The 23,048-nt window shown below is 39.1% G+C and overlaps 1 protein-coding gene across 1 annotated transcript in view; it reads left to right on the top strand.

Annotated features, from left to right (window-relative positions):
• Nucleotides 1-23,048, top strand: part of LOC120319537 (arf-GAP with GTPase, ANK repeat and PH domain-containing protein 1-like) — a gene marked incomplete at its 5' end in the record, with an annotated part of 104,290 nt that overhangs the window by 79,256 nt on the left and 1,986 nt on the right. Inside the window, 2 exons of the mRNA XM_039368482.1 lie at nt 2,361-2,502; nt 10,348-10,482. Coding sequence (XP_039224416.1) covers nt 2,361-2,502; nt 10,348-10,482 — 277 coding nt within the window. The remainder of the gene's footprint in view (nt 1-2,360; nt 2,503-10,347; nt 10,483-23,048) is intronic.

Here is a 23,048-nt window from a genome sequence, read left to right as displayed (position 1 = left end):
AGCAATTACATTAATTGTATAGAGTTTGGGGTAAATCCTCATTTACTTAAAATAAGAAAATTTATTTCAAAAAGGAACAAAAATTCAATTTCTGGTTATTTTCACATTTTGGTACAATGTGAAATAAAAATCCCAATTAGAAAAGTATATAATAAATTTTAAAATAAAATAAATAATCAAATGACTGAAATAGGGTATTTCAGTTGACTAGTAGCACTTATATAAACATCTACTGAGGCCTTTGATCACTTTGATTCTTTGTGTAGACTTTGAGAACCAGGCTTTAATTCTCATGTAGGATATGTCAAGGTTCCGACTGATGATCCCCACCAAGTAAGCACAGTTGAAACATTCCAATCTCTAATGCAAAACTTAATTGAGTACAGCATATTGGCACTGATGAATAGAAAATCAGCTCTGGTGAAAATGGCGCCAGAACAGTAAATTAAAAGTATAGAATCTCCCTTCCCCTCCGATAGTGCAGGTCACATTCCCCAATTAAGTATCAGACATTTGTTATGAAAAAATTCTTCAGTTCCCAGCCCAGCCATTCTGCGATGACCTTGATTCCCAGAGTGGACCATTGCAGCTGTGCTGAGCACTCCAAACATCCCCCCTCCCTCCTGCTGAAGAAACAACAATGGCTGAAGCAGAACAGGTTTCTTTGATGCTTGACAGGGTACTTGCAAGTCACATTAACAATTCAAACAGACTATCATGTTTGAAAAAAACAAAAAAGTTCACAGTGATGGTTTCTCAAACAGGTTTTCATTGATAAAATCAATAAATATACACCAAAGTGTCCCTTAGATGTTATTCATGGTCATGTACTGAATACATTCTTTTGATAAAATGATTAAATTAGTGGATCAAGAAAATGCTGTGAATATAATATACTTAGACTTCAGTAAGGTATTTGATAAAAAAGTAGACGATAGCCTACTTTTTGGTAAGATAGAAAAATGTGGGATAGACAGGACCACCATCAAATGGATTTGCAGTTGCCTATCCATTTGCACTCAGCATATGGTCCTCAGTGAAATTACATCTGTGTGGAGGGAAGCATTCAGTGGAATACCTCAAGGTTCTGTCCTATGCTGGTGTTCTTCATCATCTTCATAAATAACCTAGATGAGGGGATAGAAGGAGTGCTCAATCAAATTGGCAGATAATACCAAACTGAGGGGAATTGCTAACACAAGATGAACTCAAGATTCAGAAGGATCTTTACAGATATGAACATTAGCCCTACCCAACAAATTGCAGTTCAGTGGTGAGAAAAGTAAGGTGCTTCACTTAGGCAAGAAAAACCAAATGCACAGGAACAGAATAGATAGTACCTGGCTCAACAGTAGTATCTGTGAGAAGGATCTTGGTATTCTGGTGGACCACCGCTTATGTATGAGCTGGCAATGTGTTGCAGTTGCCAAAAAAGCCAGTGCAGCCCTAGGGTGCATCAACAAGAGATGATAGTACTGCTCTGCACAGCAGTAGTAAGGCTACACTTGGAATACTGCATCCAGTCCGGGTTAACATGACACACAAAAAATACTGAGGCCCTAGAAAGAGTGCAGAGAAGAGCAACAAAGATGATAATGGGTCTGGAAGCTAAATAAGTATGACCTGCTAAGGAAAATAATTACGTTTAACCTAATAAAGAAAAGGCTTTAGACATGTCAGCCGTCTTCCAATTTGATCGGCTATTACAGGGAAGAGACAGTCAATTTATTCTCCAAGCAATTCTCCTGGACAAGGACAAAAAGCAATGGGAAGAAGTTTGTCAGAGAGAGATCCAACCTGGAACTTTCCTGACAATGAAAGCAGTTAGTCATTGGAACAGCTCGCCTCCCAGAGGTTGCTTAATTGCTGGAGGGTTTGCAAGAAAAGATTGGACAACCATTTGTCTGGGGTGGAATAAGGGCTCCTGCAGCTTTGGATTTGCCAGAAGTGCCTTCTGTACCTGCATATGAATGTTCAATTCATGTAAGAAGATCCTCAAAGTTATCATGCAAAGCTTCTAATGGTCAAAGCAACCCCATGTTTTAAGTAGCCAACTCAGAAAATTGATTTTATAAAATTCTTACTCTAGTGTAATTTTCTAATAAAATATTTGTTGTTGGATAACCTAATACCCATTTAGATCTTAAAGCAGGAGTGTCAAACTGCCGGCCTGCAGGCCGGTTGCGTCATACAGAGAGCACGCCCACTCCAGCTCCGGCAATGCAAAAAAAAAGTTGTGATATGTCGCGGCATGTCACATGACGTGGCGAGTTTGACACCTGTGTCCTAAAGTGTGTGGCTTGATTTTGACATCAGATTTCCTCTATTTTAAAGGTTTCTTTTAATTTTTTTCCCTACAGTTTGCCATGTGGGTTGATGCTGTTATCTTTGTCTTCAGTCTTGAGGATGAAATTAGCTTCCAGACAGTGTACCACTATTATAGCCGTATGGCAAACTGTCGTAATGCTAATGAAATCCCAATGTTACTAGTAGGAACTCAGGGTAAGCAGTAATTTTTACACCATATTTATTTATTGAAAACATTGACTTGCTTCTTTTCTTTATGAAGCTGTATCTTAAGAACAGCATCTTATTCATCTTATTCATCTTATTACTATTGATACGTATTTATAAAGCTTTGGAAACCAAGAAATGTTTTAGAATATGTGAAAATGCATACACAGCTCCTCCTTCTGGATAGGCGAAGTAATGGTGTCTTTTTGTAGACTTGCATGGCTCTTTTGAAAGCAGTTCCTGACTACCTTCCCATGTATATGTATGCATAACTATTTTACCTTGCAATTTTCACATATCAATATATTTTCTTTTTCATATCCCTAGCAAATCATGAATTTGCCTAGCAAATTCTAGCAAATCCATGAATTTCCCTTTGGTCAATATTTTGCAACTGAAATCATTCAATGATAAATGTCTGTTCGGTGGATTTACCATTTGGGGTAGTTGTATTTTATCCACCACAGATTATTATTATATCATTTGCTGGTCAGTGAACAAACTAAAGAAACTTAACCTTATATGACCTGAGACCTCATAGAAATAACAGACAATTTGTATAATATACTACACGTATATTACATACGTATGCGCATACACACACACAAACACAAACTATACAACCCATGACCCATTGGATCATCGTATCGGAGATATATCTTTATCTAAACAGAACAACAGAATGACCACAATGAGTCAAAAAGTAATAAGAGTAGGAGAAAACCTCCAGTTTTCTGTTGGCTTCCCCATTGAATTTCCTTGTGGGAAGCTTTCAGGGAACACAAACTTTCCTTCCTCTTCTTCCTTACTATCACATTTGAGTTTATATGTCCTGTCAGCTTAAGTTAGCTTGACATAATTAAAAAGAAATAGGTGCCACGTGGGTCTGGGAGGGTGCGAAAGGAGGTAGTGAGTGTAGGTGGTGAGAGTGCATGAGAGGTGTGGTGCAGATCAGTAGGGGCTAAGAGTCAGGACAGATCTGTAAAGGTGCCATGTGAATCAGGAAGGGTGCATGGGGATGTGCAAGGGATGCCATGGGAGAGGGTGCACATGAGTGTGCCGCAGGTCCAGAAGGGTGTTTGGCAGTGCATTGTCAGAATCCAATTATATTTCATCTCTAGTTATCGACTATGGAAAACCCCATTTCTGCCCTCTTTGGATTCTGTCATACTACAAAGGGGAAGGGGGATGAACAAAGGGGTTTTATGGCTCTCACTTCCTTCATTACAACTTCAAAGGGATTGAATGTGGATATCACCAAAAGGACTGACCATAACAATAGGGCCCATCAGCTTTCATCTACTCCTCTCTGAAGTCTCCCTTCCGCCAACCATGAGGAAAAAGGGGGTGGAAGTGTAACACCTGGGATTGTCGCTGAAAGGACGGTGGGGTGGGGGCGCTGCTTGGGAACACTTAAAACCTTGAATGGTAGAGGTGGCCCTCAGGTTCTGTCTAGAACGCCTGCAACCATCTTCTCTTAATAAAGATGCCTGTTGGAAGAAATATTCCAAGAGTTCTCTCTTCTTAAGATGCAAAGTGGGGTGGGTCCTTACATTAGACAGAACCTGCAGAATTAGTCCACCTGAAAGGGAGAACCTTGCCGGGGGAGTTTGCAAAAATTACCATGTCAGACGATGGAGCAGGGAAGGGAGAAAATCCCCAGAAAGGGAGCCGCTGCCCCGACTGAAACCCTGCCAGATGTTGGGATCTGAAAGATCAGATTCCTCAGGAGAAGAGGTGGTGGAGACACGGGACCACAAACCTTGGTGGTCAGTGGGCGTTGGAAAAAAAGGCGAGTGGGAAAAGAAATCAAGAAAGGTGACCCTGAGACGAGGGCCAACCAACCAGAATGGAAGCAGGAGATTGAGAAATCCCTGCACGCAAGTGAAGAGGAAGGGAGATGGGCACCGTACTCGGGCTGGATCCTAGAGAAAACTATTGACCTGATGAAGAGAACCCTCAGCTCCCTAGGAGAGGAGAATTCTGAGTCCTACGGCCTCCCCAGCTCCTGGAGGCACAAAGGGAGAGACACCGAGGGGGGAGTGGAACCTGCAGCCCTGAGGATGTCTGCTGATCCAGTAGTCCCCACTCCCCGCCGACCCGCAGATGGTGATCTGGATGGAAGACACTACCACCGACAACAAAGGCACCGGTTCATTCAAAGACTCCTGCCGCTGGACGTGAGATTCAAGGGGGAGCCGACACACTTGGGGTTTTTCCTAACCCAAGTCCTCAGCTACATGGAGGAATACAGGCGGTACATCCCCAGCGACAAAGCCCGTATCCGGATCGTTTAATCCACAGATTGGGTGGTGAACTTGCATGACTCCAATGCCCAAGAACTCAATGATTTCAACCTTTTCATGTCCTCTCTGAGAAGGCGATTTGAGGACCCCCTGGCTGATTGCAAAGCCAGCAAAAGGATCAAAACAATGAGACAAGGCAAATGCCTGGTAGCCAAATATACACAAGAATTTCGGGCCATTGACAGCAAACTGAACTGGCCAGAAGACATCCTCCCTAGCCATTTCAAAGATGGACTAAATTATGACCTATATGACGCTTGCCTGCCCCGAGGGGACCCACACCAACTTAATGAATGGCACGTCTTGGCAGAGGAAGCAGAAATCGACATACTGAAGAGGCACTGCCGAGGAAAACAATGGAGCCGCTCACCGCCTGAGATGACATGTGAACCAGTGAAACCATCAGCTACGGCCAAGAAGCAAATGGGGTGTTTCAAGTGCAGGAGAGAAGGGCATTGGGCTGTAGAATGCCGCTCAAAAGCCCCCCAGCACAACCCAGAAAGATCACCGGCCAGCAAATCCAGAAAGTCTCCAGCCAAGCCAAAAGAACCTGCCATGAGAATGATGGAGGCTGTGAAATCCCCCATCTCTGCTCATCAGGGGGAAAGAACTCCAGCCTACACTGCAGGGCCGGTGGACACCTCAGACGACAGCTCAGAGGGTGAACCCCTGATAAGTGGACGCATCGCACCCCTCCTCAAGGCAATGACTATATTAATTCCCTCCATTCCCGAAGCCGTGAAGGTGAAAGCTGTAATAGACTCTGGCTGCACCCGCTGCCTTATTAGCCCGACGCTAGTGGGGAATCTGCGCATTCCGTTGAGGAGACTGGAACAACCAATCTCATTTGGCCAGTTACATGGGTCCATAGCAGGGGGGGTGCCAGCTACCCTAGCCACTTTACCAAAACCCTCTCCCTGGGCAAACATGAGGAAGACATAACGTTTGTAGCGACACCAGGCAGGAAATGCCTGATGATCCTAGGGATGGAATGATTAAAAAAATGGAACCCCTGGGTGAATTGGAGGACGACAGAAATCAATTTCCCAAAAGGGGACCCTATGGACTTAAAATCCCAAGGAGAGCTACCAAAATTAAGAACTGGAAAAAGCATCCATGGGAGGGGAAAAGGGACTACCAGAAATACCAGAGGAATACAGAGATCTTACTGAAGCTTTCAGTGAGGAGAGGGCAGATGAGCTCCCCCCCCACCGACCCACAGACTGCCATTGAATTCAAGCCTGGGGCAAAACTCCCAAAGCCCAGATTATACTCCATGAGCCCAAAGGAGAAGGAGGAAATGGAAAGATTCATAAAGAAAAACCTAGAAAGGGGGTTAATTGAGCCAGCCAAGCCTAAAGTGAAGAAGGGCGGCTCCTTACGCTTATGCGTGGATTATAGGCCCCTCTTGAAGGACATGTCACACCTCTCGAAAGGGATTTTTTTTCTAAACTAGACCTAAGGGAAGCTTACTATCGCATGAGAATTAAGGAAGGGGATGCATGGAAGACCGCATTTAACTGCCCAATTGGCTGCTACCAATTCAAAGTCTCGCCATTTGGATTACAAGGGGGCCCCTCAGTATTTATGCAATTAATCAATGACGTTCTAAGGGAGCATCTATTTAAGGGGATCCTGGTTTACTTAGACGACATTCTTATCTTCACCAAATCAAAAGAGGAACATGTCAACCTAGTCAGAGCAGTTTTAAAGAAACTGCGAGCCGCCCACCTAGATGCCAAACTCTCGAAATGCGAATTCCACCAGGAAAGGATAGACTACCTAGGTTATTGCATATCCCTCCAGGGCATTGAAATGGACCCAGAGAAGGTCAGAGCAGTATTAGAATGGGCACCGCCCCGCACAAGAAAGCAACTACAAAGTTTCCTGGGCTTCACAAACTTTTACCGCCAATTCATCCCCTTGTTTGCCCAGATAGCCCTGCCCCTCACGAACTTACTAAAAACGAAGGGAGCATCCTCAGTAAAACCTAGCCAGCCATTAAAATGGACAATGGAGTGCCAAGCAGCGTTTGAGCGATTAAAGAGATTTTTTTCTGCCGAACCAGTACTGAGGCACCCAGACATGGATAAGCCCTTCGTAATACAGGTGGATGCAAGTGATGTGGCAGTGGGGGCTGTACTATTACAAGAAAACAATGAATTAAAACAATGTATACCCTGTTCGTATACATCCAAGAAACTCACGGAAACGGAACAACATTGGCCCATGTCGGAGAAAGAGGCATACGGGATACGTTGGTCATTACTCACATGGCGCCAGTTCCTTGAAGGCAACAAAATCCCTTTCCAGATGTGCACAGACCACAAAAATTTGGAAGCCCTGAAAACACCCAGGAAGCTCAACCCCAAGCAAGCCCGCTGGTCCCAGCATTTTCACCAGTTCCAATTTACGCTCAAGCATTTGCCAGGGGGAAAGAACTTCCTGGCAGATGCACTGTCTCACATGCCCCAATATAACAACACGCGAGCCACTGACTCTAAACCGATGATGGTAGAATCACAACTGGCAATGCCATTAACCACCAGAGCCCAAGCTAAATTAAAACCATAGGTGGGCAGCCAAACCGGAATTGAATTCCGGAAAAACTTGGAAACAGCAGAATGGTTCCAGAAAATTAAACGTGTGCACAATGAAGGACGGGCTACCTTGGGTGGGGGAAAAGTTATATATGCCAACAACCCAAAGAGTCACATTCATGCAGCTTTGCCACGACACAAAATCAGCAGGGCATTTTGGATTTGTAAAAACATTACACTTAATTAAACGGCAATTTTGGTGGCCATCCATAAAAAAGGACATAGGAAGTTATGTGGCCAGCTGCCCAAAGTGTGCAACTGCAAAGAGGTTGCAAGGGAAATCACCTGGACTGTTACAAACAGTGGCAAATCCCTCAGCCCCCTGGAGGGAAATAGCCATGAATTTTATACTGGAATTACCAGAAAGCAATGGGAATACTGTTGTCTGGATGGTCACAGACTTGTTTTCCAGACAGGTGCACTTTATCCCTTGCCAAAAGATTCCCACCGCAAAAACCTTAGCGAAACTTTTCATCCAGCATATTTACAGATTGCATGGGGCACCCCAACGCATCATCTCTGATAGGGGAGTGCAATTTACGTCTGCATTGTGGAAGGAATTTTTATCCCTCTTAGGGACCACTCAGGGACTGACATCTAGCCATCAGCCTCAGTCGAATGATCAATCGGAAAAATTGAACTCACTACTTGAGCAATATTTAAGATGCTTTCTTAGTTTCCAGCAATCGGATTGGACGGACTTACTCCCTTTCGCAGAAGTTTCCTACAATAATGCAGTCCACTCCAGCAGAGGTTACACTCCTTTTCAAATAGTTACCAGTCAAAGTTTCAACCCCATGCCAGAACTAACCCCAAACGAACTGGCGATCCCATCACTGAAAGAATGGATGGAACAATTACAAAACACCTGGCCAATAGTTAGACAAGCCCTAGATGAAGCTAGGCAGGCATACAAAGCACAAGCCGATAAAAAAGGGTTGAACCTACACCATTCATTATAGGAGATATGGTGTACTTATCTACAAAATACCTAAAGTCCCTACAACCCTGTAAAAAACTTGGGCCAAAATATGTAGGGTCTTTTCCAATTAAAAGAATCATAAACCCAGTAACAGTAGAATTAGAATTACCCAAAAATCTCAGGCAAATACACCCAATTTTTCATTGCAGCTTGCTGAAAAGAGAGCATCAGTCATCGTTACGGCCAAAATTCCCCCCACCATCACCTCCAATCATGGTGGAGGGCGAACAACACTTTGAGATAAAGGAAATCCTAGATTCTAGGAGATATCATGGAGCATTTCAATACCTAGTAGCATGGAAACACCTCCCTGCCTTACAAAATGAGTGAGTCATGACCGTCATGTCAGAGCCCCGAAGCTATTAAAGAAGTTTCATACAGAGTATCCTAACAAGCCAGACTAACTTTTATACCTGTTTTGTTTTCTTTACAGGTGGATCTGTCTTATTTTTAAGGGGGGCGCAGGATGTCAGAATCCAATTATATTTCATCTCTAGTTATCGACTATGGAAAACCCCACTTCTGCCCTCTCTGGATTCTGTCATACTACGAAGGGGAAGGGGGTTAAACAAAGGGGTTTTATGGTTCTGATTTCCTTCGTTACAACTTCAAGGGGACTGAATGTGGATATCACCAAAAGGACTGACCATCAGCTTTCATCTATTCCTCTCTGAAGTCTCCCTTCCGCCGGCCGTGAGGAAAAAGGGGGTGGAAATGTAATACCTGGGATTGGTGCTGGAAGGGCGGTGGGGTGGGGGGGCTGCTTGGGAACACTTAAAACCTTGAATGGTAGGGGTGGTCCTCAGGTTCTGTCTAGAATGCCTGCAACCATCTTCTCTTAATAAAGATGCCTGTTGGAAGAAATATTCCAAGAGTTCTGTCTTCTTAAGATGCAAAGTGGGGTGGGTCCACTTGGGTTAAGGAAAAGGCACAGAAGTGTGTTCGGTTGCAGGAGTTGTGGCAAGTGGGTCAGGGAGGGATGTGGGAATTCAGCACAGGTTCGGAAGGGTGTGCTAGGGTGTAGCATGGGTTGGGGATGCATGAGGGGGTATGAGTAGTCAGCATGGCATGAATGCAAAAGGGGTGACAAGACTGTGTGAGTTGTGAGATTTACCAGAGTACCTTGCCAGTTCCTTGCTTGCTTCCCATTGCTGACATCCTTGCAAATCTTCCCATAAGCAAAGACTGTTTGTCAGAAGTTGTCAGGGAAATCACAACCAAGTTTATACTTTTTGTGGCTTTCCCATTGATTTGATCCCATCGGAATCATGGGTCCCAAATTTTGGATGCATTCTTGTTAGTTAGCCCCTTTTAGATACTTTGCCCTATGAGGTACCATGTCACCTAATTAAAGTTACAAACTTACATGAGAATTTTAGTATTTTTATATTTTTAAAAATTGGGTGCTATTTTCAGAAAAATTGTAAAGTCATATTTTTTCTCTAAAAGTTATATTTTTTTGTTTAATTGGTCATATTAAAATGATTTTAAGATCATAAATTCTTGCATATTTCTAATATTTTAGGTTATAGAAATCCTCATCCTAGTGATGGTAATGATAGTAGTAACCTGGATTATTTGAGGAACCACTTTTTGATACATCTGCCCATCCCATCAGGTTGGGTATGTTGCAGCTCCTGTTCGCTAAATAGATACACCTGGCAGGACCCAGAAGACCAGCCTCTTTCGCCATAGCACCAACCCTGTAGAACACCTCCCCTGAGATGACATTGATCTCATCCTGGATATTCTATCAGATATCCTCAAAATTGGACTGTGTCAACAAGCATTTTAGTTGCATTCTGGTATATGGATACTAATTATTGGCCAGATTTGTAAGGCAGCCATTTTGTGAGGTATTTTCAGAATTCCAAATAGCTCCACAAAATAAGAGACATGCTTTAAGAACGTTCTGAAACAAAAATGCCTTCTGTTTTCTTTACAGATGCTATAAATTCAAATAATCCTCGTGTCATTGATGATAGTAGAGCACGGAAACTATCCAATGATTTGAAGAGATGTGTCTACTATGAAACTTGTGCTACCTATGGGCTGAATGTGGAGCGAGTCTTTCAGGATGGTAAACTTACTCTTCACTACAACTTGTCCATCTAATTGAAATGCAGTGATAAAAATATAAGAAACTATAACAAGGTTCTAAAGTATACAGTGAATTCAGAAAGTATTCAGACCCTCTTCTCTTTTGTCAATTTTGCTATGTTGCAGCCTGATTCTACAGTTGTTGAAATTATTTTTTTCTCATTAATCTACACTCAGTACCCCATAATGACAAAGTGAAAACAGAAGTTTAGAAATATCTGTAAATTTATTTTTTAAAAAACCTGAAATATTGTATTTGCATAAATATTCAGACCCTTCACTCAGTCCTTTGTTGAAGCACCTTTGGCAGCAATTACAGCCGCAAGCCTTTTGGGGTATGATGCGACAAGTTTGCATACTTGGATTGGGGGATTTTCTGCAGTTCTTCCTTGCAAATCCTTTCAAGCTCAGTAAGATTGGATGACAACCACCATTGGACAGCCATTTTCAGATCCCTTCAGAGATGTTCAATAGGGTTCAAGTTAGGGTTCTGGCTAGGCCACTCTAGAATAGTCACAGAGTTGTCCTTAAGCCACTCCTGTGTTGTATTGGCTGTGTGTTTACGATTGTTTTTTTTTATTGAAAATTTTTAAAATTTTTTACAAATAACAAAAAAAGAACAACAACAAAAAAAACCAAAACAACCCTCACCCAACCCCTCCCAAACCACCCCTTCCATCCCCCCCCCGAGCTTCCCAGAGCTGAATATAGGCTTAATTAAAATTTTAAAAAACCTAAACAGATTTTAACAACTTATAAAATAGTTAATAATAAAATATATATGACATAAGCATTAAAAAGAAAAAAATACTTAAAAAGAAAAAAGAAGAAAAAAAAGAAAGAAAAAAAGAGATAGAAAAAAAGAAAAAAAGGAAAAAAGAGAAAAAGTACAATCTATAAAATATCAAAAATTATATACAAGTTATAAAAAAGCTAAATGATATTTTTTATATCCAATTTATGTTGTATAAAATTTATCCATTTTTCCCATACGGCAAAAAATTTCTCTTGCGATTGCTCCTTTAAAAAAGCCGAAATCTTTGCCATTTCCACCAGATAAGAAACTTTAAAAAACCACTCTTGCAAGGTAGGCAAAGATTCCTTCTTCCAATATTGCCCTACTAGCAGCCTTGCGGCTGTAATCAAATTTAACATCAATATAACCTCCTTAGCATCACAATCAATAACAATACCTAACAAAAATAATTGCGGAGTAAATTTTACCCTCTTTCTAAAAATTCTTTGAATATTCCACCATATCTTAATCCAAAAAGCTTTTATGTTTTTACACGACCACCAAATATGATAATAAGTGGCGTCCAAATAACCACATCTCCAACATTTAGGCTGTAAGTCAGGGTACATAACAGACATTTTTTGTGGATCAAGGTGCCATCTATAAAACATTTTATAAAAATTTTCCCTTAAGTTCTGGGCTTGCGTAAATTTAACATTCCTCACCCAGATAATTTCCCAGGTATCCAGTGGGATTGGTTCACCAAAATTTTGTGCCCATTTAATCATACAGTCTTTGATTAATTCAGATTCTGAATCCAATTCCACTAGAACCCCGTAAACCCTCTTAATGTGAGTTTGTCTTTGATCCTTAATTGTTTAAAAAGATTTTCATCTTCTCTAAGCCAGCCCATATTACAATCCATCTTCCATCTATCCACTATTTGTCTATATTGAAACCATGAATAGGTAATATTTTCATGTGCTAAATCTTCCAAAGATTTTAACTGCCAATTTTGACCATCCCATCTAAGTAGTTGTGTATAAGAGACCCTATCCATTTTAACTCCTCTCCTTATCCCCTCTATCGCCAAGGTATGGCCCATAAAGGTATTTTAAAATCACTCTTATAATATTTCCTCCAAACCCGAAGTAAAGAAATCCTTATAATATGTGACTTAAAAACTCGATCCACTTTTTTATTAAAAATTAAGTAGGCATGCCATCCAAAAAGTAAATCCCAACCCTCCAAATGGAGTATTTCTACATTTGTTAAATTTACCCAATCACTAATCAATGTTAAGACCACGCATCATAATATAATTTCAAGTTCGGTACCTTGAGTCCACCTCTCTCACGGAAGTCTTGCATGATTTTAAGCTTTACCCTTGGTTTTTTCCCTGCCCAAATAAATTTATTAATGCCTTTCTGCCATTCATTTAAATTAACCTCATTCTTTAAAATAGGTAGCATTTGAAACAAAAAGAGAAATTTTGGTAGGACATTCATTTTAATCACTGCAATTCTACCCATAAGAGATAACTGTAACTTATCCCAATTCTTCAGGTCTTTCTGTACCCTGATCCACAACCTTTCATAATTATTCTTATACAATTTTACATTAGAAACAGATAAAATAACCCCCAAATATTTTACCTTATCAACAACGTCAAAATCAGTTAGATTAACCAAAATCTGCTTGTCCCGATTAGTCATGTTTTTAGGTAATATTTTAGTCTTATTATTATTAATTTTAAAACCCGAAACACGTCCATATTGATGAATCAGTTGTAGTAACTTTACTACAGAATAGGTAGGTTGAGACAGAGTAACCACCAAATCATCTGCAAAAGCTCTTAACTTATATTCTTTTTTGTTAACTTCTATTCCTTTTATTTCCTGCGACTCTCGAATTTTAATCAACAAAATTTCCAATGTTAGAACAAACAGTAACGGTGACAATGGACATCCCTGTCTTGTACCTTTTTCTATTGTAAAAACCTCTGACAAACCCCCATTAACAATAAGTTGTGCCGTTTGTTTTTGATATATAGCACCTAGAGCTTGTGATATTTTTTCTCCAAAATTCATCTCCTCAATTAATCTTTTTTTTTTATTATTGAAAATTTTTAACATTTTACAAAATAAATCCCCTCCCCAAACCCGCCCACCCACCCATACCCTCCCCCAGCCCCAAACCTCCCTAACCCTCCCCTGAACCTCCCAGAGTTGATTACAGGCTTATCCAAAATATTTCAAAAGAAAAAAAAGAAAAAAAACTTAAAACACATATAAAACTTAAAACACCTATAAATCCTAAACAATCCTAAATACCTTAAATTAAATGAATTATTTCTAGAAAATAATAATAGACACATTATAATATACTCTAAAAATCTTCTAATCTTACTTATAATATTATCCATCCTTCTACATAAATTTCTTCCAAGACCAATTTTAAACACTACTTTCTTTAAACATCTATAACTACAATATAAAGTCTAGCATAAATCATAAACAAATCTAAATACATTTAGTTAAACAAGTTATAGTCCCTCCAAAACACAAATTTAAACAATCAGAACTTGAAACATTAGAACAAACAAATTATAATCAATCAAAAACACAAATCTGAACATTACTTAAAACTTTAAACATTAAAAACCCCACCCAAACACTAAACACATTGTAATATACTCCAATCCTTCTAATATCATAAATATTATTATCATTTTCATAAACTCCCCCAAAACACAAATTTATACATTACTTAAAACTTAAAGAAGGAAAAAAGGAAACAAGACACCTTTATACTCATTTAAATCTTATCAGATTCCATCCAAAGTAGACAGTTTATAACAAATTCCACCCACAAAAAACACTATAACAAATTCCATCCACCATAAACACAATAGATATTCAAATCTTCATCAATAACAAGTTGCAACCACAAAAAACCCAGTCCTTATCAATCTCAATTGTCCATTTTCATTCTCCATTCATTATCATACTGATATTATTATCGTCAGCCTCGATTGTCCATTTTCGTTATAAAGCTTAAAACAAATGCTTTAGGATCTGTCCTCAAAAGCTGCTCCAAATTTTCTGAGTCTCCCAATGACTCAGAAGCCAGTACATGTGGGGATTCCTTAAGCTCCTTATTCTGTTGGTCTTTTTCTTTACAATTATATGTTGCACAGATTTTCCTCTGCCCCTTCTTCTCAACTTGTTGACGCCCCTCAGGCTGAAATTTCCCCTTTTTCATCTCATGTGAGCCTTCCATCCTTGAAGATTGCTCCAAAGGATTTATGGGTCTTGCTTCTCCCACAGAATCAGCAATCACTAGGTGTGAGATTTCATTACTCTTCTTCAGTTGCTGCTTTTCTTTACAGTTTTGTGCTACACAGGTTATCTCCTGCTCCTCAATCTGAACATGTTGAGATCTCTTAAACAGGGGTTGCCCAATTTTAGAGTCTTCAAACTGTAATTCTACATCCATTTCTTCCAAAGTCTTGAACTTAATAGATGGAGATGAACATACCCCCAATACTGAAGTATAAAAATCTTTTGCTTGAGAAACAGTATTAAGTCTATAACATATTCCCAGGTAATTCACCACCATTCCAATCGGAACATCCCATCTAAACGAAATTCGTCTCATTTTAAGTTCATTTGCTAAAAAGGCAAACTCCTTTCTTCTTCTTAAAATTTTAGATGGGATCTCCTTTAAAATTATAACATCTTGTGAAGCAATTTGAAATCTCTTCTTATAAAAAGCTTGTATAATTTCATTGCGTAAAGATTTCTTCCCAAAGTAAATTACCACATCTCTTGGCAAATTCTTTTGTACTGCCACCGCAGAATTAACTCTAAATAGTTTTTCAATTTCACTAAGTATTCCTTCTTTTTCTTTATTCAAAATTACAGCAAAGTCCTTTGCAACCATCTCTTTCAGATCTTCTTGCAAGGACTCTTCCAAGCCCCTAATTCTTAAGGCGTATTCCATTTGACCATATTGAAGCATAAGAATCTCATTTTCCATTTCTTTTTCCATACTTTCAATTTTCCCCTCCATTAATTCCACTTTTTCAGCTACTTCTTCCACATGGGAATTCAACTTTTCAAGAACAGAAGCAACTCCTTTTAGAGCCAAAACTATGTCTTGCCTCAAAATCTTATTATTTTCTTCCAAAATCTTTTTCATTTCTGCCCTAATTTGAATTGTAAAATTTTCCATCATTTGTTGCATATCCTTCACAGTTGTTGGCTGAGCCACAGAAGATTTAGGAACTGTGAAATTCACTGGACGCTTTGGAGCCATCTTAAAAAAAAACTTTACTCCTTCTTAAAAATTACAAAAATTCCTTCAAAAGAAAATCATAACTCCCTCAAAGAAAAATCTTTAAAATAATAAGAAAAATAAAAGAATAAAAAAAAAGGGAGTTAGAAAAGAAGAAAAAAAAATAAAAAAAAATTAAGATATACAAAATGAAAAAAAAAAAAAGAAAAAGGGGAAGGAAAAAACCAGAATGCCTGCCCTTTAAAAATACAAGAGACAAAACCACAAATCAAACCAAAACAAAAAGTTAAAGTATACACTCCAATCATTAAAGTAGGAAAAAAAAGGGGGGGGGAAACCAAAATGCCTGCCTTTTAAAAATAATGCCTGCCCTTTACAAAAAGCAAAACAAAAAATACAAAAGACAAAGCAACAAATCAAACCAAAACAATAATAATACTTCTAAAATCCATCATTAAAAAAAAAAAAAGGAGAAAGTAAAAAAAAAGCCGATCGCCACTCTAGCTTCCCAAAAAAACGCTAGAAGATCTCCCGATCGCCATTTGCTTTCTCTTTCAACAGAGAAGCAAATAGTAGAAAAAAAGGACTATAAACAAAACAATAAACCTTTGGATTTAAAATAAAATCAAAGAAGGCGAAAAATAAATCAATAAAAGAAATTAGAATATACACTCCAATCGTTAAAGTGAAAAAAAGAAGGGGGGGGGAACCAAAATGCCTGCCTTTTAAAAATACAAAAAGCAAAAACAAAAAATCAGACCAGAACAATAATGTTTAGAAAATTAAACAACAAAAATTCCTTAAAAAGAAGAAAGAAAAAAGAGAGAAGGTAAAAAAGCCGATCGCCATTCTAACTTTCCGAAAAAAAAAACGCTAGAAAGTCTGCCGATCGCCATTTTACTTTCCCTTTCAGCAAAAAGCAAAAAATAAAAAGAAAGACTATAACAAAAGAATAAACCTTTAAATTTAAAATACCTATAAAGTCAAGGAAAGCAAAAAAATAAATCCTCTAAACAACTCTGTCCGCTTCTTAAAAAAAACTCACTAGATCATTTTAAACGCGGAGGTGGCTGCGAGGGCTTGTTTTGTCCCAAGGACAAAAGCAGCTGGGAAGCGGAGACAGTCTGAACTCCGTGGGAGCACTCTATCACCCCCAAAAAAGGAAAATTGGGGGTACATAAGAGGCTCTACCACTATTCAGACTACCCTCTGCCCCCCCCTTTGCCCGGGAGGGGGATTTTGAACCGCTGAACAGCTGATGTCTGCTGTTCATAGCGGTTCATTACACTTACCCAGGAGGACGGCTAGAAAGTAGCCGCCATCGCCCAACGCAGATCCACCGGAACTCCTCAATTAATCTTAACATAAACTGCCAATTCAATTGGTCAAAAGCTTTTTCAGCATCTAAAAATATCAGCCCTGCAGAAATTTGGTTATTCTTATCTAAATATTCTAATGAGTTAATAATTTGTCTAGCATTATTTTTCATATACCTTCCGGTTATAAAACCCGATTGATCCTTATGTATAAGCTGATGCAAAACCCTCATAAACCTATTAGCTAAAATTTTTACAAAAATCTTGTAATCTACATTTAAGAGAGATATAGGCCTATAATTCTTTGGTAAGGTAAGATCTTGGTCCTCTTTTGGAATCAAGGATATAAAAGCACTGCGCCATGACGGAGGAATCTCTAAACCCTGTAATATATTATTAAAAAGCTCACATAAAGGTTGAGTCATCTCTTCTACTAAGGTTTTATAATAAATAGATGTCAGACCATCCGTACCCGGCGCTTTACCTAATTTTAATTGCTTAATAGCTGTCACAATTTCCTCATTGGTAATTAAACCATTAATTTCTTGTTTCTGATCTTCTGTTAGTTTAGGAAAGTTAGCCTCACTTAAATAATTATTTATATCTAAAGTTTGTACATTAGTACTCTTATATAATTTCTGGTAATAATCTAGAAAAGATTTCTTGATCAGCTCCTTCTGGTACACTAATTTACCATTATAATTTATTTTATCTATAATTCTCTGTCTCTGTTTCTTTCTTAATTGATAAGCCAACCATCTCCCTGGTTTGTTAGCATTACAAAATGTATTTTGTTTCATAAACATTAAATTAGTTGCGGCTTGATCAGCCATCAACATATTAAATTGTGTTTTTAACAACTTTATAGCTTCTTTAACCTTTTCATCTGAAGGATTTAAAATCAAAGACTTCTCTTTTAGTTTAATCTCATCTTCCAATTCCTTACGTTTCTGAATCTGCTTTTGTCTATGAACATTATTCATTTTTATCAAAATCCCACGCATGAAGGCTTTACCTGCATCCCATACCATTGATATTGATGTTCCCTTATACATATTTAAGGCAAAATAATCCTTTAAGCACTCCTTTAATTTTTGAACAATCTTTTCTTGTTTAAATAAGTTCTCATTCACTCTCCAGGATCTCCTCTCCTCTTTTTCAACAGCCAATTCCATCCAAACTGGACTATGATCCGTCAGTGACCTAGGAAAATTTTTTACATTCTTTACCCTATTATATAAGTCAGTTGTGATCAGGAAAAAGTCAATTCTTGAGAAAGATTGATGTCTATCTGAGAAGAAGGTAAAATCTCTCTCCTCTTGATTACGTTCACGCCAATAATCCCTCAGCTCCCAGTCCTCTTTCAGATCAAAAAAGGCTTTAGGTAATTTAGCCTGTTTGAAGAAAATAGAAGAACCTTTTTTGTCCTTTTGTGTATCTAAAACACCATTCCAATCTCCCATTAATATCACAGACCTATAGTCCAGCGAAGTTATTTTCTGATGTAACAATCTATAAAATTGTTCCTGTTGCTGGTTTGGTGCGTACAATCCCACTATAAGTATTTTCTTACCATATAGACCAAGTTCAATCATAACATATCTTCCTTGAGGATCTGATTCTACCAGACAAGCTGGTAAACTTTGCTTAACATAAATAACCACACCCCCTTTTTTCCCAGGGGCAGGAGATACAAAATGAGATCCCAAGTGAGCATTAGCTAAATATTTTTGATCTTTAAGTAAGATATGAGTTTCCTGCAAGCAAATAATATCATTATTATGATGCTTTAGATAATAAAAAATTTTCTTTCTTTTCTGCGGGGAATTAAGGCCGTTAACATTCCAGGTCAGGAACTTTGCCATCTCCCTTGACCAGGAGCCTGGAGAAAATTGCCTGAAGATCTGCCACTGAGGAATGTGTTGCAGAACTCTTGGGTCTTGCTCCTCCCACCGGCATTGAAACACTTTCATGAGAAGATTCTTTAACTTCTTTCTTCTGTTGTTCCTTTTCCTTACATCTATGTGCTGCACGAGTCATTCTCTGCTCTTTAACCTCTGTTTGGCGCAGCCATTCCACCTGTGATTTCCCAACAGCCATCAAACCTAATCCTTCAGACTGCTGTTCCGCCTCTTTGCCGCCCAGAGCTTTCTGAATCATAGATGGAGATGAGCCTGCTCCCAGGACCGTGTTATAAAACTCTTTGGCTTTGACAACGTATTAAGTCTGTAACGTGTCCCCGCATGGCTCAAAACAATGCCCGTCGGAATCTCCCATCTGAATGACATCAATCTTGTTTTAAGTTCATTAGCTAAAAAAGCAAAGTCTTTTCTATTTCTTAAAATTTTAGATGGAATTTCCTTTAAAATGATGACATCTTGGGCAGCAATCTGGAACCTCTTATTGTAAAAAGCTTGTATGATCTCATTACGCAGAGATCTCTTTGCGAAGTAAATCACCACATCTCTTGGCAAATTCTTTTGTTTCGCAATCCAAGAGTTAACTCTGTAGATTTTTTCCACTTCTCTACGTAATCCATCTTTATCCCTATTCAGAACAACAGCTAGATCATTAATCACCATCTCCATCAGGTCTTGATTCATGTCTTCTTTGAGACCCCTAATTCTCAAAGCATATTCCATTTGCCTATACTGAGACATAAGAATATCCTCTTATGAAGTTTCCATCTTTTTTTCTATATCTTGGAATTTGTCCTCAAGAAGGTCTACTTTCTCTGCAAATTCTTCCAGTCTGGAATCCAACTTCACAACCACAGAAGCCAATCCTGATAAAGCTGTAACTATATCTTGCCTCAAAATAATATTATTCTCCACTAAAAGCTCCTTCATTTCCTCTTTAGTTTCAGATTTGTTCTGTTCAAGAAGATTTTTATTCTGTTTAAAAAGGTCCTTCATTTCCTCTTTACTTTCAGACTTGCTCTGTTCAAGAAGTTGCTTCATTTCCTCCCTGATTTGAGATACAGCATTTCCCATTATATCTTTAATGTCTTGTGCAGACAAGCCTGGCAAGGGAGGAGAAGATGGAGGTGTAACCTTAGGTTGCAGCACTGGTGGTATAACTTTAAGTTGTTGTTGTACAGTTGCAATTGCAGGAGAGGAAACCACCTTAGAAACTATAGAAGCTGGTTGTCTCTTTGAAGCCATTTTTTTAAAAATCTTATTCTCTCTTTCTTTCTTCTTAAAAAAAAAAGAAAAATACTAAAATCCTTAAAATTAAAAAAAAAACCAGGGAGAGTGCAAAAAAAAACTTCAAAACCTCCAAAACACTTTAAAAGAGAAAAAAAACTTAAAAGAAAAAAGAACTGTGCTATCCATACGTTTCATTTAAATCCGTTCTTTCTTTCCGGAAAGGAAAAAAAAAAGCACTTTCAAAACGCCATCTTACTTTCACTCTCACTCTCCACCACAGAAAAAAACAAAAGAAAAAAGAATCAGCATAAGCTAAAAGAGAAATAAAAAGAAATAAAACTCTAACTCTAAGTAAAATCCTTTAAACAGGTCTGTCCGCTTTAAAAATCACTCACCAGGAAACTTTAAGCGCGGAGATGGTAGCGGCGTTTCACTTTGTTTCCAAAGAAACAAAGACAGCTGAGAGGCGGAGAAAGCACGAACTCCGAGGGAACACTCTTTCTACCCCCCCAAAAAAGAGATCCAGGGGGGGTTAAGAGGTTCTACCTCTATTCGTGTGGTCTCTACCCCTTCCCTTCGCCCGGGAAGGGGATTTCGAGCTGCGGGCCAGCTGATGCACGCTGTGCTCCGCAGATCTAATGCCGTCCCAGGAGGACGGCTACAAAGTAGCCGCCATCATTGTCGCTGACCACCGGAAGCTCCCTGCTGTGTGTTTACGATTGTTGTCATGTTGGAAAGTGAACCTTCGGCCCAATCTGAGGTCCTGAGTGCTGTGGAACAGGTTTTAATTGAGGATATCCCTGTATTTTACTCCATTCAGCTTTTCCTCAACCCTGACCAGTCTCCCAGTCCCTGCTGCTGAAAAACAGCCCCACAACATGATGCTGCCAACATCATGCTTCACTGTTGGGATGATTTGGGGCAGGTGATGACTGGTGCCTGGTTTCCTCCAGATATAATGTTTAGAATTGTGGCCAAACAGTTCAATCTTGGTTTCATCAGACCAGAGAATCTTGCTCCTCACAATCTGAGAGACCTTCGGGTGCTTTTTTGCAAACTCCAAACAGGTTTTCATGTGTTTTGCAAGAGAAGAGGCTTCTGTTTAGCCACTCTGCCGTAATGCCCAGATTGAGCTGCAAGTGATGGTTGTCCTTTTGGAACTCTCTCTCATCCCCATAGAGATGGGAGCTCAGTCAGAAAGACCATTGGGTTTTTCATCACTTCTCTTACTAAGGCTCTTGTCCCCCGATTGCTTAGTTTGACTGGGCAACCAGCTCTTGGAAGAGTCCTAGTTGTGCCAAACTTCTTCCATTTGAGAATTATGGAGGCCACTGTGCTCTTAGGAACCTTCAGTGCAGCAGAAATTTTATTGTAGTCTTCCACAGATCTGTGCCTTGTAATAATCTTATCTCTGAGCTCTGCAGACAGTGCCTTTGACCTCATGGCTTTTGCTCTGCTATAGTGTGCCTTGTCATCTGTGAAGCCTTCTATCGAGAGGTGTTTACCTTTTCAAATCATGTCCAATCAATTTAATTTACCACAGGTTGACTCCAATCAAGATGTAGAAACATATCAGCAACAATCAAGAGAAATGGGTGGCACATGAGTTAAATTTCAAGAGTTGTTATTTCTGGTTTTCAATTTTTGACTGATTACTTCAATTTTTTTTTCCAAATGTAATGGATCGGTCAAGGGTTATTTCAAGATATTTTGGGTGGTAGTTGTGTTTTATCCTCTCTCCACAAAAAGCTACATTTAACTCTTTGCTGTCTGATTGCTTAGATGGAAGCAGCATACTTCTGTTTTATTTGGGTTAGGGTGTAGCCTCCACTTCTCATAATATTGGCTTAGTGACCTCAGATCCTTAGTAAAAATGTATTCCTGCTTCCTCAAAATCCTTGTTTTGGATAATTATTGCCATATCATCAGCATAGTAACATTTTTCAGAGTTGATTTTTGGCAAATCACTAGTATTTCATTTAATAGAGAATATTTTATTGGCTAAATGTGATTGGACACAAGGAATTTGTCTCTGGTATCTAAGCTTTCAGTGTATATACAAACAACAAGGTAATATAATCATAAGGTATCAATAAGAGAAGATAGTACAAAAGATGAGGATAATAGTAATACAACTGTACTACATGGATAAATATCCTTAGACATAAGACTGCTGTGGGAATTAGGTGTTCAACAAACTAATGGCATGAGAGAAAAAACTATCTTTGTGTCTAGTTGTTTTGGCATGCAATGTCCTAATGTCCTGAGGGGAGGAGTTGAAACAGTTTATGTCCAGGATGTGAGGGGTCTGTAGATATTTTCTCAGCCTTCTTTCTGACCTTTGCAGTATACAGTCTGCATATAGACAGGAAGTTGAACAACTGGCCTTGTGATGGAGCCAAAACAATATGGAGCTGAATATGCTTAAAACTATAGAGATGAGAGTGGATTTTAGGAGGAGCCCTCCTATTTTATCACCTCTTACTATATTAGATCACACAGTAAGGCATTTGATAAAGTAGATCACAACCTACTACTTGATAAGATAAAAATATGTGGGTTAGACAGCATCACCACCAGATGGATTCGTAGCTGGCTGACCGGCTGTACTCAGCATGTGGTTCTCAATGGAACCACATTTACATGGAGGGAAGTGTGTAGTGGGGTGCCCCAGGGCTCTGTTCTGGGCCTAGTGCTCTTCAACATCTTCATCAACGATTTGGATGAGGGATAGATGGGGAACTCATCAAATTTGCAGACGATACCAAGCTGGCAGGAATAGCCAACACTCCAGAAGACAAGCTTAAGATACAGGAGAATCTGGACAGACTTGAACACTGGGTGCTATCTAAAAAAATGAAATTCAATGGTGAAAAAAGTAAGGTTCTACATTTAGGCAAGAAAAACCAAATATACAGATATAGTATAGGGGGTACCTTGCTCAATAGTAGTAACTGTGAGAGGGATCTCGGAGTGGACAATCATTTAAATATGAGCCAGCAGTGTGCTGCAGCTGCCAAAAAAGCCAACACAGTGCTAGGCTGCA

This window comes from Crotalus tigris, unplaced genomic scaffold, assembly GCF_016545835.1.
Source record: "Crotalus tigris isolate CLP2741 ecotype Arizona unplaced genomic scaffold, ASM1654583v1 scf7180000020804.159936, whole genome shotgun sequence".
Classification (NCBI taxonomy): domain Eukaryota; kingdom Metazoa; phylum Chordata; class Lepidosauria; order Squamata; family Viperidae; genus Crotalus; species Crotalus tigris.
This window is presented reverse-complemented; position numbering and strand designations above follow the sequence as displayed.